This window comes from Candidozyma auris, chromosome 3 (assembly GCF_003013715.1).
Source record: "Candidozyma auris chromosome 3, complete sequence".
Classification (NCBI taxonomy): domain Eukaryota; kingdom Fungi; phylum Ascomycota; class Pichiomycetes; order Serinales; family Metschnikowiaceae; genus Candidozyma; species Candidozyma auris.
In genome coordinates this window covers 1,552,576-1,566,918 of record NC_072814.1, presented here as the reverse complement: position 1 = coordinate 1,566,918, position 14,343 = coordinate 1,552,576, and the positions used below count along the sequence as shown (strand labels likewise).

The 14,343-nt window shown below is 48.0% G+C and overlaps 7 protein-coding genes and 1 non-coding gene across 8 annotated transcripts; 5 read left to right on the top strand and 3 right to left on the bottom strand. All coding sequences in view use genetic code 12, as the record gives it.

Moving 5' to 3' along the window:
• Positions 1-70: 70 nt before the first annotated feature.
• CJI96_0003341 (uncharacterized protein) lies at positions 71-1,555 on the top strand (the record flags this gene model as incomplete). Its single annotated transcript, XM_029032822.2, has 1 exon — positions 71-1,555. One exon carries the CDS (start codon positions 71-73, stop codon positions 1,553-1,555), a length of 1,485 nt encoding a protein of 494 aa, XP_028893137.2.
• A 417-nt stretch (positions 1,556-1,972) lies between these two features.
• On the top strand, positions 1,973-4,240 carry CJI96_0003340 (uncharacterized protein; the record flags this gene model as incomplete). The annotated part of the gene is made up of 1 exon (XM_029032823.2): positions 1,973-4,240. The coding sequence occupies one exon, from the start codon at positions 1,973-1,975 to the stop codon at positions 4,238-4,240; it is 2,268 nt and encodes a 755-aa protein (XP_028893138.2).
• Positions 4,241-4,510: 270 nt separating this feature from the next.
• On the top strand, positions 4,511-5,191 carry CJI96_0003339 (uncharacterized protein; the record flags this gene model as incomplete). The annotated part of the gene is made up of 1 exon (XM_029032824.2): positions 4,511-5,191. One exon carries the CDS (start codon positions 4,511-4,513, stop codon positions 5,189-5,191), a length of 681 nt encoding a protein of 226 aa, XP_028893139.2.
• Positions 5,192-5,388: 197 nt separating this feature from the next.
• On the bottom strand, positions 5,389-5,670 carry DPM3 (Dpm3p; the record flags this gene model as incomplete). Its single annotated transcript, XM_029032825.2, has 1 exon — positions 5,389-5,670. The coding sequence occupies one exon, from the start codon at positions 5,668-5,670 to the stop codon at positions 5,389-5,391; it is 282 nt and encodes a 93-aa protein (XP_028893140.2).
• Positions 5,671-6,036: 366 nt separating this feature from the next.
• On the bottom strand, positions 6,037-7,764 carry CJI96_0003337 (transcription factor TFIIIC subunit TFC1; the record flags this gene model as incomplete). The annotated part of the gene is made up of 1 exon (XM_029032826.2): positions 6,037-7,764. One exon carries the CDS (start codon positions 7,762-7,764, stop codon positions 6,037-6,039), a length of 1,728 nt encoding a protein of 575 aa, XP_028893141.2.
• An 81-nt stretch (positions 7,765-7,845) lies between these two features.
• Positions 7,846-7,918, bottom strand: CJI96_0003336. The gene has a single exon. It is a non-coding gene; the product is annotated as a tRNA-Thr (tRNA).
• A 913-nt stretch (positions 7,919-8,831) lies between these two features.
• MDH1-1 (malate dehydrogenase MDH1) lies at positions 8,832-9,827 on the top strand (the record flags this gene model as incomplete). Its single annotated transcript, XM_029032827.2, has 1 exon — positions 8,832-9,827. One exon carries the CDS (start codon positions 8,832-8,834, stop codon positions 9,825-9,827), a length of 996 nt encoding a protein of 331 aa, XP_028893142.2.
• Positions 9,828-12,278: 2,451 nt separating this feature from the next.
• On the top strand, positions 12,279-14,318 carry CAS5 (Cas5p; the record flags this gene model as incomplete). Its single annotated transcript, XM_029032828.2, has 1 exon — positions 12,279-14,318. One exon carries the CDS (start codon positions 12,279-12,281, stop codon positions 14,316-14,318), a length of 2,040 nt encoding a protein of 679 aa, XP_028893143.2.
• Positions 14,319-14,343: the final 25 nt, after the last annotated feature.

The following is a 14,343-nucleotide window of genomic DNA, read 5'->3' as shown; positions in this document are numbered from 1 at the left end:
TTCGCTCACTCTGGGCGTCTAATGTGATGAGAAGCCGCGGTTGTTACCGTCCTTCCCGTTCTTGCAACCCATGCTTGCAAACCGGCTAGGCTTTAGCCAGCTGGCGGTGAATCGTGTTTGGAAAAGAAAATTTCAACTTCCTTCAAACTATAAGCCCAATGGAAGGTTCGTGAACACGTTGCCATTCACAAAACTCGTGAACATCTGGTGGAACTCTCTTCGACCAGGACGTCTTGAGCAACTACAACAGGAATTGCTCGATCACCACTTTCTGCTCGAGAAAAAGGAAAATCAGGGAGTAAAAAGAGAGGCAAAGAAGGTTACTATTGACAAGGATGGGAACTGGATCAATGAAGTTGCGTTGGAGGTGGTGAATGGAAAGGACTACAAAACCAAGCATGTAGTGTTTCTTCACGGCTATGGTGCCTCTCTTGGATGTTTTGCAAGAAATTTTCATGTCATCAACAGATTTAGGGGACTCAAACATAACTACAAAGTACACTTTCTTGATAACATCACATTTGCATTGAGTTCGAACCCAGAGATTAAGAGTATCGATTACAGTGCTCCAATCCCTCAAGTCACCCATATAAAGATGAATGATACCAAGGAGACGGACCCTAAACTACTTTACAAGAAATACTATAAGCTTATAGATGGCTATACTTTCGATAAAGAGGCATTCAAGGAGTCGAGGGACAAGCTCATGCCCATCATGGAAGATATGGAGAAGTTTTACACCACGGCATTGGATGGATGGAGAAGGGCCTCGGGAATTGACAAGATAGACTTCCTTGTCGGTCACTCTTTTGGTGGCTATTGGTCTGGCTCATATGCTTTAAGAAACCCTTCGAAAGTGGAGCAGGTGGTGCTTTTGTCGCCTGTTGGAGTGGAAAGAACAGCATTTGCGTTGACAGCGCCAATTCCAGAGCAAGAAGAGAACCAGCCCACACTCGATCCCACCTCGTACAATTTCTTGAGCAGATTTCCCATCCTTCTGCAGAACAGCATATACAAGTGGTATTACATCCAGCCCAAGTTGCCTCGCTTGTTGAAGTTCATGGGTCCTTGGGGAGTTGCAAAATACTACTCAATGTGGTATAGCAAGCTTTTTGCTATCAATAAGGTGATCAAGAAGCTCGGCGGTGAGAAGGTATTCAAGAGTGAAAATGAATTGGTCTACGGGACAAATACAGAATGCTGTCTTCTTGTGGAGTACCTTTACAACTCCATTACCACGGGGACCAAATCTGATATCCATGTGAAGTACTTGTTGAACCCATCCACAACAAGCAGATGGCCGCTCTATGACAAGTTCATAGAAGCTTCAGGCGAAACTCTATCTAAGTTTAAGTTGCATGTTGTCTACGGTCAATATGACTTCATGAACAGCGAGGCAGGTGAAAAGATGGTGGAGCGTCTCAACAAGAAGAACGACACTCCGGTGGCCCGGTACTATACAGTTGCCGAGGGAGGCCACAACTTGTATATCCAAAACCCCTTCGGCACCAACGAGCTATTGGAAAGGATCGTCAAGGAAGCCGAAGACTCATAAACTTATTTATTAGACGAATAGACTTTGTATTGTGACTTGCAAGACGAGTAGATGCACAGAAATGGCTGCAAAACACACAAGTACACTCGGAGCGCAAATCATCAAGTCGCCATTATTCCTTTATTTAAATCTTTTTTCTTTGTTGACAGCTTTATCTAAAAATATAAAATCATCCTTATTATCGAGAATTGCCCTTTGGTGGGGAAGGTCCCCTCAAGGTACACGAAGGAGCCGAGTACAGGAACCATAAAGGCACGGCTCACAAATGGGAATAAAGAAAACTACAACCTTGGATAGAGGACAGGAAAAAAAAAAACACCGAATGTATAAAAGAAGCGCATTTCCTCAGATCAACGGAATCAAGGAATCGCGAATTAACCCAAACTAATCTTCTAAAACCGTGGATCAGGATCTGAAATGCCTCCTCCAGCCGAATCTGCCAGGCTCTTGGGATCAACACCCCCACCATCACAGCTGCCCTCGGGGACCAATGGCAACACAGCAGCGAGAAGAGCACGGCCGCCGTTGCTCTCTGTGCCTAGCTCCCAGTCAGTGCGCTCAGCTCGATCTGTCAAGAGCATGGAGCCCGTGATCGCAAACTACCGCCTGTGTGACGTTGATCTGATCAACTTGGAGGCCTTGTCTGAGGCGCACAGTAAGTCCTTCAACAGATGGGCCTACGTGAGTTACTACCTACCCATTCTACGATGGCTCCCTCAATACAGCGCTAAGGCAAGCTTGTTAGGAGACGTTTTGGCTGGGGCAACTATGGCAAGCTTCCAGGTACCGTTGGTGATGTCGTTGGCGACGTCGTTGGCGAAGTTACCGCCATTGGTGGGTCTTTATTCTGTGGTAGGCGCTGCGTCGGCCTACGCTGTGTTTGGCGGTGTTCCTGTTCTCGTGGTGGGTCCGCTGCCGTCTACTGCTGTTTTGTACGGCCAGGTGATCGAGGAGATCATGCACGTGTGGAAGGATAAGAGCTTGACCAATTTGGAGGTGAGTGCCACGATTTCCGTGGGCATGTCGGCGATCTTGTTGGCGTGTGGTTTGCTCAAGTGGGGGTTTCTCGATAATATCTTTTCCAGGGCGTTGCTCAAGGGCTTTATTGGTGCTATGGGTGTGGTGATGATAATCAACCAATTTGACATTCAGCTCGGGCTCCAGGATATAGCAGACAAGGAGCCTCACCACACGATTGTAGAGAAAGTCGTGTTTGCAGCTTCGAACATCCACATGGCCCATAAACTCACCGTGTGCATCACATGTGCTACATTACTCATTGTGCTTCTTGTTAGGAAAATGAAGAACATTCTAGTCAACAAGCACGGCATTAAACAGGCTGTGTACATTCCCGAGCTTCTTGCAATGGTGGTGGTGGCCACTATCTTGTCGTACACTCTTGATTGGGAAAGCAAAGGGGTGGAAATTGTGGGTGATTTGACGAAAACCAAAAAGACTGATCCCTCTCATGGAGCACCTTCCATCATCATTAATCCCTTCAAGCTCTCGCGCTTCCCACTATTCAAAAAGGTGTTTCAAACATCATTCCTTTGCTCGATTCTTGGCTTCTTCGATTCCACCACCGCCACCAAAGCTCTAGGGGCTCGTTACAACTATAATGTATCCTCAAATCGTGAGCTCGTAGCTCTTGGAATGTGCAACTTTGCAATCACCATGTTTGGTGGCTTACCTTCGTTTGGGGCCTTGGGAAGATCCAAGGTCAACATTCTAGCGGGTGCTCTGACACCAATGGCAATTGTCATCATGGCTGCGCTTGTGGTGGTGGCCATAAAGTACTTGCTCCCGTTCCTCTACTACTTACCTGAATGTGTGCTTGCTTTGAGCACCACAATTATCGGGTTAACGGTCATCGAAGAGGTGCCGCAGGACGTCATGTTTTTCTGGGGAATCGATGGCCACGACGAGATCATTTCGTTATTCCTCGTGTTTGCCACGACGATTTTTTGGAACGTCGAGTCCGGAGTGATCTTGGCTATTGTCATTGCCGTTGTCAGAATCATCAAAGCAGGCACCCAGTCTCGGATTCACATTTTGGGAAGGGTGCCCAACACATCGGTATTCAGGAACGCCGATGAGCTCATTGAGGAAAGCTTTGCTACCTTCACCGAGGCAGAGCAGGAAGGTGACTCCAACACTACATCTACAGACAATCTTGCCGATTTGGTTGCCGAGATCCAGCAGATCGAAGGTGTACTAATTATCAAGATTCCCGAGCCGTTGAATTTCGCCAATCTGGGCGCCCTTCGCAGCCGCCTCAGTCGGATCGAGAAGTTCGGCACTCTCCTGGTGCATCCCTCGCAGCCGTCGATGCGTGGTTTTGAAGAAGGTGCCATCAAATTTGTTATCTTTGACTGCAAAGGCATGACATCGATAGATGCGTCAGCCACCCAGACGCTTTGTGAGATTGTTCGCCGATACAGCGAGGTGAATGACATCTGCGTCTCGTTTGCACGAGTGCCCACCAACACACAAGTGAGAAGCCGGTTCAGAAAGCTGGGTCTTGCCGATATTGTCAACTCCAACTACAAGCGATTTGTGAAAGGCCGGTCCTCACACCGCAGTGGTGGAGAGGTACGTACATACACCGTAGCCACCAGGTTAGGAGACGGTTTTTTTCTCAGCATCGACGAAGCTCTTAAAGCTTTTGACATTGAGGGCGTTTAGGGAATAACAGCCAGCGTCTCTGCCAAAAATCAGAAATCATAGTCCCATTTAATGGCTGCAAAACGGCCACCTTCGTGGTGCATGACGACATCGCGCCTGGCCAATGTAAGCATTTGTAATGAAGCATTCTTTTCTCACCGCTGGGGAAGCTCTTGTACGCAGTGCAGCTGTGCTCACACAGAAGCTTGTTGCTAGAACATTTAAACAGTGTATTGCGCATGGAAACTTCTCAAACCATTTTTGATTAGACAACACTTTCGTTCTTTAACCATGTTTAGACCGGCCCAAAGACACTTGTCCACTTCACTAAGGCGGTCTTCTCAGAAGTTTGCATTCTACGACTTGGTGCTAAGAACACCATCCCATCCTAGACAACCTATAGAAGCTCTGTTGATGAAGCCCAGAGAGCTCGAGGAGCTCAGAGGACAGACAAAAACGACTTTTGAAGGAAAGTACTCACTAGACAATCTCTCGCCCGAAGAAAGAATTGCGCTTGTGTTCGGAGGTAGAATCAAGGGCGAGACTAGACAGAGCTCGAGTCGAATGAACGTCGGGCAGCCTCGAATTATTGCAGGGGTAACGGTGCCTGATAAACCTAGAGAACCAGACAACTGTTGCATGAGCGGGTGCATCAACTGTGTCTGGGAGATATATAATGATGACGTGAAGGACTGGAACGATCGAAGGAAGTTAGCGGCTGAGAAGCTCAGGGAACAAGGAGGCGTGTGGCCTAGAGACTTCCACCCGCCAGTGAAGCTTCTCAATAAGGAGAATATACCAGAGGACTTGGCAGTGGATTCTGAGAGCACAAAGGCCGACGAAACGTGGAAGGATGTGCCTGTGGCCATACGAGTGTTTGCACAGACAGAGAAGCGCCTTAAGGCGAAGAGACGCCAAAGAGCGCAGGCTTCACAGGCCTCGCAGGCTTCACAGACCTCACTGTCGTCATAGGCCCCCATTGTGGCCCCCGTCGTGGCCGGTTTTGATCGACCTCTTGTTGTATTATTACTGTGTCATCATATTCATGCCTTCATTCGATCTCCAGTTGGGTGTACGCCGCTGCTGCATTTACTTCATTACGAACTCTACGCATTGTGTACAAATTTCACTTTATTATGGCATTCATCATCATCTATTTGAATCCAAACTTACTCGTCCAAATCAAGTCCTTTTTCTTTGTAGAATGTCTTGGCCTCGTCAATTTGCTGCAACAACTCTCTGTAACTGCCTTCTTTGTCCTTGAATGTAAGCACGCCCCAGCCTAGCGTGCCCAAGGCGTAACTGCCAAAAGTGACTAAAGCCCACCACGGCAAGTATGGTAATATCTCTCTCTGCACGAACTCCCCAGTTGGAATGGTGCCTGTGATCAAGGCAAAGTAGATCGCACTCAAAGCGAAAAGAGCGAGGGCAGTTTCTGTAGCTTTGGTCATGATTTGTGTGGGTGTATTCTTTTCTCTGTCTGGAAGCGGTGTCGCTCTACGTGTTTGATTTATTTCAGGACGAGCAGTGAACGTACTGCACACCAAGGCGAGAGGACTCACTTTGCAGCCATTGCAATACTAGTAATAAGAATGTCGAGCCCGGAAGAGTTGAGATTCTTGGGACATAATTCCGACCTTGGATTGTTCGGTTGATTTCCAAGAGCGTCATTCACTCTCGATCGATCTTCTCTGGCTCGGTTACGCATCCCTTCTGACGTGCGAGTTCACCTCGAAAGACTAGAGGGTACCTAGAATCCAACAAAAGCAGCAAACAAAAACTTCATCTCGAAAAACACAATATAATGACTTGGAAGATTAGTCTTGCAATTGAGTGGATTCCTGCTTGATGAATCCAACAAATTCCTTGAGTTTCTCTGCTGCGCGGCCGTCAGCCTTCTTGATCCTGTCAAACACAGATCCTTCGGTAACGGTGTTGTCATCAAGTATATCTTCCTCAATATCGTTCTCATCTTCGACCCCGTTCTGATCTTGGTTTTCTTCATCTTCGTTGTCGCCAAGGTCAGCCTCTTCCTCATCTTCATCTTCTTCACCAACATCTACTGCAGCTTCACCATCCTTTTCAGCGTAGTCGGCCTCGACAATTGCGTGGATCTTGTCGCGATCAATTGGTTCCTCCTTGTACAATCGACGAAGCTTGTATCTGACTATGCGCCGTATTGTCTCGAAAGTTTGATAGTTTATCCAGCCCTCTTGCGGATCCAAGGTATCTCTAAGCAACTCGCCATTTTCTTCAGCTCTCTTGATGACGCCCATTACATCTTCATCCATAATATCTCCGATTTGATAGTTGATAGCTCGTGGAAGCTTTTTTCCAGTGAACAAAAGGTGCTCAGAGACCTTCACATCAGAATCTGGATGCGTCATTTTGATTGTATTTGGAAGAGCCCTCGTGCTGTCTTCAGTTTGGTCAAACTTGGTGCGAAGACCTTGCAAGCGGAAGTACCCACTCTGATACATCCAGTATGATTTGTCGTCCTTTGGATTGATTCCGAGCCGGACATTGCAGAATCTCCAAGGGCCATTTTTATAGCAGTATGAGACATATGGGAGAGCCTCCTTCACGGCTGCTTTGAGATGAGTGGGCGTGACATCAACAAGCAGCTTTCTCAACCAAATTGGCTTGAGTTCAAATAATCTCCTTAGATTATGGATGCAATCAAAAAGCTTTCGGTCCGCGTATTCTTGTGAAAGGTCATTGTTGATCATCCATTCGTACTTTTTGACAATTTCGGGGAGTGGCTCTTTTGGAATGTCATCGTTGTAGAAATCGACTGTGTTCGTGAAGAGCTTCTTTGAATCTGACTTCATCACAACCTTCATATCACCTTCATCATCCCGAATGGTAACAGTGTATGGACTTTTTTGGTAGCGGAAGTCAAACGGAAAGCGTACTCCACTGAAGTGCGGTGGAGGTATGAGCTGGTGATCCTTGTTCTCAAATACTTCTGGGTCTTTTAATTCATCGGTCACGGTAAGTTTTTTTTTGTAGAATTCTTTTAAATCGTCAACCTTGTTTGCCCTCAACACTTGCTTGTTGAAATCCTGAGCCATCTTGTTATTTTTGGTAGACATCTGAAAGTCTGCAATTGCCCTAAAGTTGTAATTCTTATTTATTATGGCCACAGGCTCAACCTTCACATGATGACCACCCTTTTCTGTGTTGCGCTTAATGAGCTCCCTGACCGTGTAATTCTGCGGAGACTCTTCGTAGTCCTTTGGGAGACTGGACTTAGGAATAGATACTTTAAGTAACACTTTTTCTCTTCTGTTCACGGAGGCTTGAACAGGATGATGAAATGGATCGTTTCGAAGTCTCAATTCCAAGTTCTTATCGTCAACAGCGTGACTACTGGGCTGAATTGCCGTGGGTCGGTATTGGGAACTGATGGCTTTATGGATTCTCTCTTTTCCTCCAAGCATCTTCACTGCTCTGTCGGTGTTTTTAACATTGAACGGTAGCTCTACAGCAGCCACATGGGAAATATCCATGGAATGCTTTTTAGCATGCTCTTTGGTGGTCATGATGGGCAATTCAAAAAAAATAGATGATGTGAACTTGGATTCACGGTGTGTAGGTAAATAGAGACTTGAAGCGCAAAAAAATGCCTTCAGCCAGATTCGAACTGACGATCTCCTCATTACTAGTGAGGTGCCTTACCAACTTGGCCATAAATGCGCGCTGTACATAATAGATCTTTAAAAAATTCCCTCATGGGTTATTCTCTGGTACTCACACTAACTACTTAAACATGTACTCTTCGCGAAATTGCAAGAACACCATCGTTTTCACTTGCTTCTAGAAACCACAAGCTACTGGCGGTCCCATTTGAGCCATAAATGACTTTGAAATTCAATTCATACTGTTGAAATTTGCAGACTTTTCGCAAGTTCAGCAAATCAGTCCAAAGACCCATGAACGTGCAACACAAATGTAGAAGAACACTCACTGCTCAAAAATAAACATCTGAGTGATCTCACGCTTTCAAATTTCAGCACAATTGGATAACTTCGTAAGCGATTCTTGACGTCCTTGCAACTGTGTAGCCCCAACTCCTTGTTCGAGGGCTAGGAACCCTACATTTCAAACCGTGCAATTCATCAAGGTTGGAACAAGCAATGGATGAGAATTGCTCAGCGATGTACTACAACCCAGATCAAGTTTCGAAGTTAGCCGTCATCTTCGAAGTCTCCTTCTTTCTGTCTGGATTATTTCCCACCCACATGGCTGTCAAGCCCTCAACCCCAGATTATGTCCGGTGCGAAATCTCATTCGTTCACCAGTGTGGACTCAAACTACCCAGCACTCGATCACGCAATTGACCCAGGAAAAACGAGGCAAACATCACAAATGAGGCCCGCTCTCGTATAATCGTCCATAACCCAACGCTTTCAGTCAATTTCTTGAGATATATCGATGTCGGCATGGATCGGGGTCGGTTGAGGGTGCCCAGAATGGCTCGCGCTGATTGGCCCACGCCGTGTGCTCCAGTGCGGTTTTCACACTATCCCGTGCCAGCCCGTGCCGAAATATATAAGTGCGAGCAATTTTCACTCAACTTACCCCAGACCTCAATTACTACCTATTCGTCATGTTCAAGGTTTCTGCTAGATCTTTCTCTTCTTCCGCTTCCCAGGCCTACAAGGTGGCCATTCTCGGCGCCGGCGGTGGCATTGGCCAGCCTTTGTCGCTCTTGATGAAGTTGAACCACAAGGTTACCGACTTGGCCCTCTACGACTTGAAGGGTGCCCCTGGTGTTGCCGCCGACGTTTCCCATGTCCCAACCAACTCCACCGTCAAGGGCTACAACCCAGACTCTTTGGAGGAGGCTTTGACCGGCTCTGACGTGATTGTCATTCCTGCTGGTGTCCCAAGAAAGCCTGGTATGACCAGAGACGACTTGTTCAACACCAACGCCTCTATTGTCAGAGACTTGGCCAAGGCTGCTGCTGACTACGCTCCAAACGCTGCTCTCTGTATCATCTCCAACCCTGTCAACTCCACCGTGCCAATTGTTGCCGAGGTGCTCAAGTCCAAGGGTGTCTACAACCCTAAGAAGTTGTTTGGTGTCACCACTTTGGACGTCTTGAGAGCCTCCAGATTCGCCTCCGAGGTTGCTGGCACTAACCCTGTCAACGAGAAGATCACCGTTGTTGGTGGTCACTCTGGTGTCACCATTGTGCCATTGTTGTCTCAGACCAAGCACAAGGACTTGGACACCGAGACCAGAGACGCTTTGGTCCACAGAATCCAGTTTGGTGGTGACGAGGTTGTCAAGGCCAAGGACGGTGCTGGTTCTGCCACTTTGTCCATGGCCCAGGCTGGTGCCAGATTCGCTGGTGCCGTCTTGGACGGTTTGGCCGGTGAGACCGACGTTGTTGAGCCATCTTTCGTCGACTCCCCATTGTTCAAGGACGAGGGTGTTGACTTCTTCTCCTCCAAGGTGACTTTGGGCCCACAGGGTGCCGAGAAGGTGCACGGTTTGGGCGAGTTGTCCGACTACGAGGAGGGCTTGATCAAGAAGGCCAAGGAGACCTTGATTGGCAACATCAAGAAGGGTGTTGACTTTGTCAAGCAGAACCCATAAGTTATGTGTTTAGCCACCGAATAAAATTAGTATTTAGAGGTTTGTTTTGTAGAGAAAATAGCTTCATGGAAGGCGGTAAGCTTTAAGCTCTTCAAGGTCCACACGGGCTTAGACGGTGCGCCTAGCTATATATGGAGACCCACTTGGCCTTAGACGAGACGCCTGAAACCAAACACAGACCCTCTCCTTTCCTCATACGTTAACCGTCTCGTGTGGCAACGGAAAATGTGCATCAGCAAAAGCGGAACCTTCCTTTGCATTATGGAAAAGCAGGATATAAGCGGCATGAGCAGAGTCAAACTATCATCATGAGAGTGCTCAAAACCGCAACTTGGCATCAGCTTACAGCAAAGGACCATGGGAGAAATGGAGCGTAAGTTGCTGTGAGGGAATGGAGAGTAAGAAGTTAGTTGTGGCCAAGGCAATGACCAGAATCATGGAGGTGCAGTATAAATTAAAGCAATTTATTTGCCAAAGTGAGCGTCGATTCAACTTATGGGATACGATGCACACTTGCAAGTGAAGATGATACAGCAGAAAATGCCGTAAAATGCCGTTTCTGCATGGCCTGACGTGGAGCCCCTTACTGCTGGGTTTTTCCAAGGATTAAGATGAAAGGCAAGGATGCTTGCTGTGTAAAAGCGACTCTCATGTCGAAGCATACAAGAGATTCTAAGCTTCCTTGCCGTGTACCCAGTTCAAGCTATTGTGCGAGATGCTGATTATCCAGATTCAAATACCAAGTCCAATAGTGAGCTTAAAGGAGGTACCGACACATACAAACAGGCAGCACAAGTAACAATGGAAACAATTTCCCCAATGAAGGGTCATTCTTAGCTGGATACATTAATATCCCACGGCAATGGGTGTGTGTGAAGCCCTGGCGCATGGGCTGTAAGCGAGCCCTTGTGCAGAGTTCTATGCATGGATGTCACTGCAAGGTGCATGAGGACCCTCGTGGTGTAGAAGCTTAGTGAGTTTACGTTGAGGAGAGGGTGGGAGGCTTTTGATGCATAGCAAATCACAGCAACACGCTGCCATTAAATTCAATTCGAAGTGCGTCATTGGGGCCGCTGGCGTGGCGCTGGCGTGACGCTGGCGTGACGCTGGCGTGAGGGTGCTTCTTGCAAGGGCATGGAACGCGTTCGTTGTGGTGTTCTGCGACACGCGTGTTGTCTGCAGTACCTGCCAAATCACTATCTGGGGACGCGTCTGATTTCTTCTCGCGCCAAAAAAAAAAGACCACCACCGCCAGGAGACATTCTGAACCCGAGCCAGCGCGAATCCATTGCCAGCGGCAGAAGAAGATTTCCATGACGCTGCCAATTCGCGGCCGCAGTAAATTTCCACTCTCCAGAGGCAGAGGCAGAGGCAGTCAGCCTGATCCTGAGCAAGTCGCCCAGCACAGCCTTGATCAAGCCACAAACAAAAAACACAAGCAATTGGCGACAGCAAAATAAAAAAAAATAAAATGAAATAAAGAAAAAAAAAATACACAATGCAATCTCTCTTGTCACGCCTTCTCGTATTTCCCTGACACAGGCGTTTCTTGAAGGAATGTTGCACGGATTCCACAGCCCTGAGCATTCAGTCGCAGCGCTCGGTCCAGCCTCCCCAGTGTCTCTCGAGCGCCTACACAAAAAGAGGTCACCGGGTAAAATGGCTGCAACAAGTGCACATCACAAGGCCACCACAGCCAATTGGAAAAGCTGCAACAACTACAACAAAAAAAAAAAAATAAAAATAAAAAGCACACCTCCATAATGTGATCACGCTTTGCCTCAGGCGGTTTCCCCGGAAAATGGCCTAGGGCTCCTCCTCCTCAAACGTTCTTTGTCCTTGATTCTTGTTCACGCCCCGCCCGCCAGAACCCTGTTGCGCCCGCCCAGCGAGCGCTTTCTTGATCCACGGCTCGAGACGTGGTCCGTAGCGATCCGCTTCTATATTTGGACCGGCGACGAAGAAACATTGATTTGGAAGGTGAATTTTCCACTTCAATTCCGTCTCTCGAGTAATTGCTCACGTTTTTGGTAACTATTCCACTGGTGCCTCGCTCAGTGCTTGGGCTATTTTTTTTTCTTTTATGCCCTGCTTTTTTTGTGTGCGTTTTCTGGGCCGCTCTCTGGCATGTCTCGCTATTTTCCCCTCTATAGGAAAACCATTGAACCAGTGTCCTAAAAAAAAAAAGGAAAACCCACACCACAAGCCCCCCGAAAGTCACTACTCCCAGATTACCTCTGGCTACTGTTCCCTTTGCTCCTCTTGCTATTTTTTATTATCTTCACTTCGTTTCGTGCCGGCTTCTTTTTTTTATTTATTTTCACCGCTCCAACCCGTCACTTTTCAGTCCCCTCCAGTCGCTACTGTCGTCAACGGTTCCATCCTTGACTGTTTCCCACCTCGTTCAACACAACCCCCTCCTCCTTCCACTTCGTCACCCATGGCCACACCATGGAAAATTACCTTATGAGCTCTCCCTCCCAGCATCACCACCCGCATCAGCAGCCACATCAGCAGCACAACCCTTACGCCAACTCGGACACGCTAACAAACCTCCCGAATTTGGAGAACGACTTGGACTTTTCGGATCTGGAGGTCGTTCCCCCTTCAAAAGACTACCAGGGGCTGCCCAACGTGTACGACGGCTTGGACTTTTCCACAGATATGGCCACTGACTTCGTCTACGACCTGACGTTGGAGTTCGACTTGGATGACCATAAGCACATGCCTGATCCGGCTGAAATGGGGCACTCCAAACACTTTTCCGTCGATAGACCGCTTCTGGCGCCGTTCTACCTACTGCAGAATTCCAGAACTAACTTCAACCACTCGAGAAATATCTCGTTGGACGACACAGCTTATAAGCGTTCTTTCCATAAGCATCTGGCGTCATTGGTGTCGAACGCTGCTGAACCTCCCTCGGGAACGTTTGCCCACTCCCACTCGTCAAACACTCTCCAGCTGCTGTCTGACCTGATGCCTCAGTTACTGCTGCTGGTGTCGAACCCTCTGTTACTAGACTCGCCTCATTCAGCAATGCAGACGGCCACTCCTGGCCGCAGACACAAGTCTCTGTCTGTTTCTTCCCATACAAACCTATATACCACTCCTCTACGTGGTGGCACCCATGTGTCTCCATTGACTCATACCAAAGTCGGCAAGACTCCGATCGGGAAAACCCATAGAAGAAACCGCCTGAGAGCCAGCTTGGAGCCCTCGTCAGCGCATTTGTTGGCCACCGTTGCCAACATGAAGGGTACCTCCAACGCCTCCAACCTTGCATTATCATCCGCCCAAACTCCCTCGGGCCACCTCACCGCTTCCACCTCTCAGCATTTTCACGGCATTAACCTTAGCGAGGCAAACCCTTTCCACAACGAGTTTGTATCTCCCGGCGTTGGTAGTGGCCATTTAAGTGATCACGACGCCACGCCTTTGAACACTCCAGCAGGAAGAGATCACAGCAGCATGGCATCTCAATTTTTTACCCCCATCTCTCATAATCGAAGCTTCGGCGGCTCGTTGCTTGAGTCTCTGAGCCTGGCCATGGGCCTGGCTGCCCTGGCATTCCCATCTAACTTGAGCCTGAACGATTTGAGTGTTGCGTCCAGCCTGAACCTGAGCGCTCGTCCCGGCATGGCGCCGCTTCGTCGTAATGATACTCTCGATTCCATCACCATCGAGGATCAAGAAGATGATGCTTGTAAACAGTTGAGGAAAGCTAAATCTTTCACGTCTTTTGCTGAACAAAGAATGTCTCAGTTGATGAAACAAAGAGCGGGAAAATCTTCAAAGGACTTGGGCAATGTGTTCACCGACTCTACCCCAGACGCATCTTCTTCTGGAAGGTCTCCGAGAAAAGACCTGTCTTCAGGTAACTCCTACTCCAAATCTGCATCTGTTGACTTGTTACTGGCTCTGCTCGTTGTTCCAGACCACAACGATTCATATTTGAAGTCGTACCCAGCATCGATGGACCTCGCGTCCATCACCAACGCCAGCAGCGGAAACCACGCATCACCCCTGCCTCCTAAGACTTCAAGTAGGTTAATGCCCCCCATTGAGAGCCAAGAACCCCTGTCTTCCAGATCAAGAGGCTCGCTGACTTCGAAGCCTCGCCAAACCTTGGCCAGTGCTGCTGCCAAGAAGCTAAACAAAAAGGTGCCTCAGACGTACCCTACGGCTTCACAAATTCAAAAGGCAGCTACTACTGAGGATATTGCCAAGTTTGCGGAGAGCATTCTTCAGTCGGAGAACAAACGCCCTATCTTTGTCAAGAAACAAGAGGAGGAGGTTTACGATCCAAAGAAGAAGCACAAGTGTCCCTTGTGTCTAGCACGATTTCAGCGGCCAGAGCATGTCAAACGTCATTTGAAGAGCCACTCGAGCGAGAAACCCTTTCAATGTGAAGAGCCGAATTGCGGTCGTCGCTTCAACAGAAAGGATAATTTGAAAGCACATCTTAAGAAGATCCACCACAAAAATTTATGAGGCTCCTTACCGTACTTATCAAGCA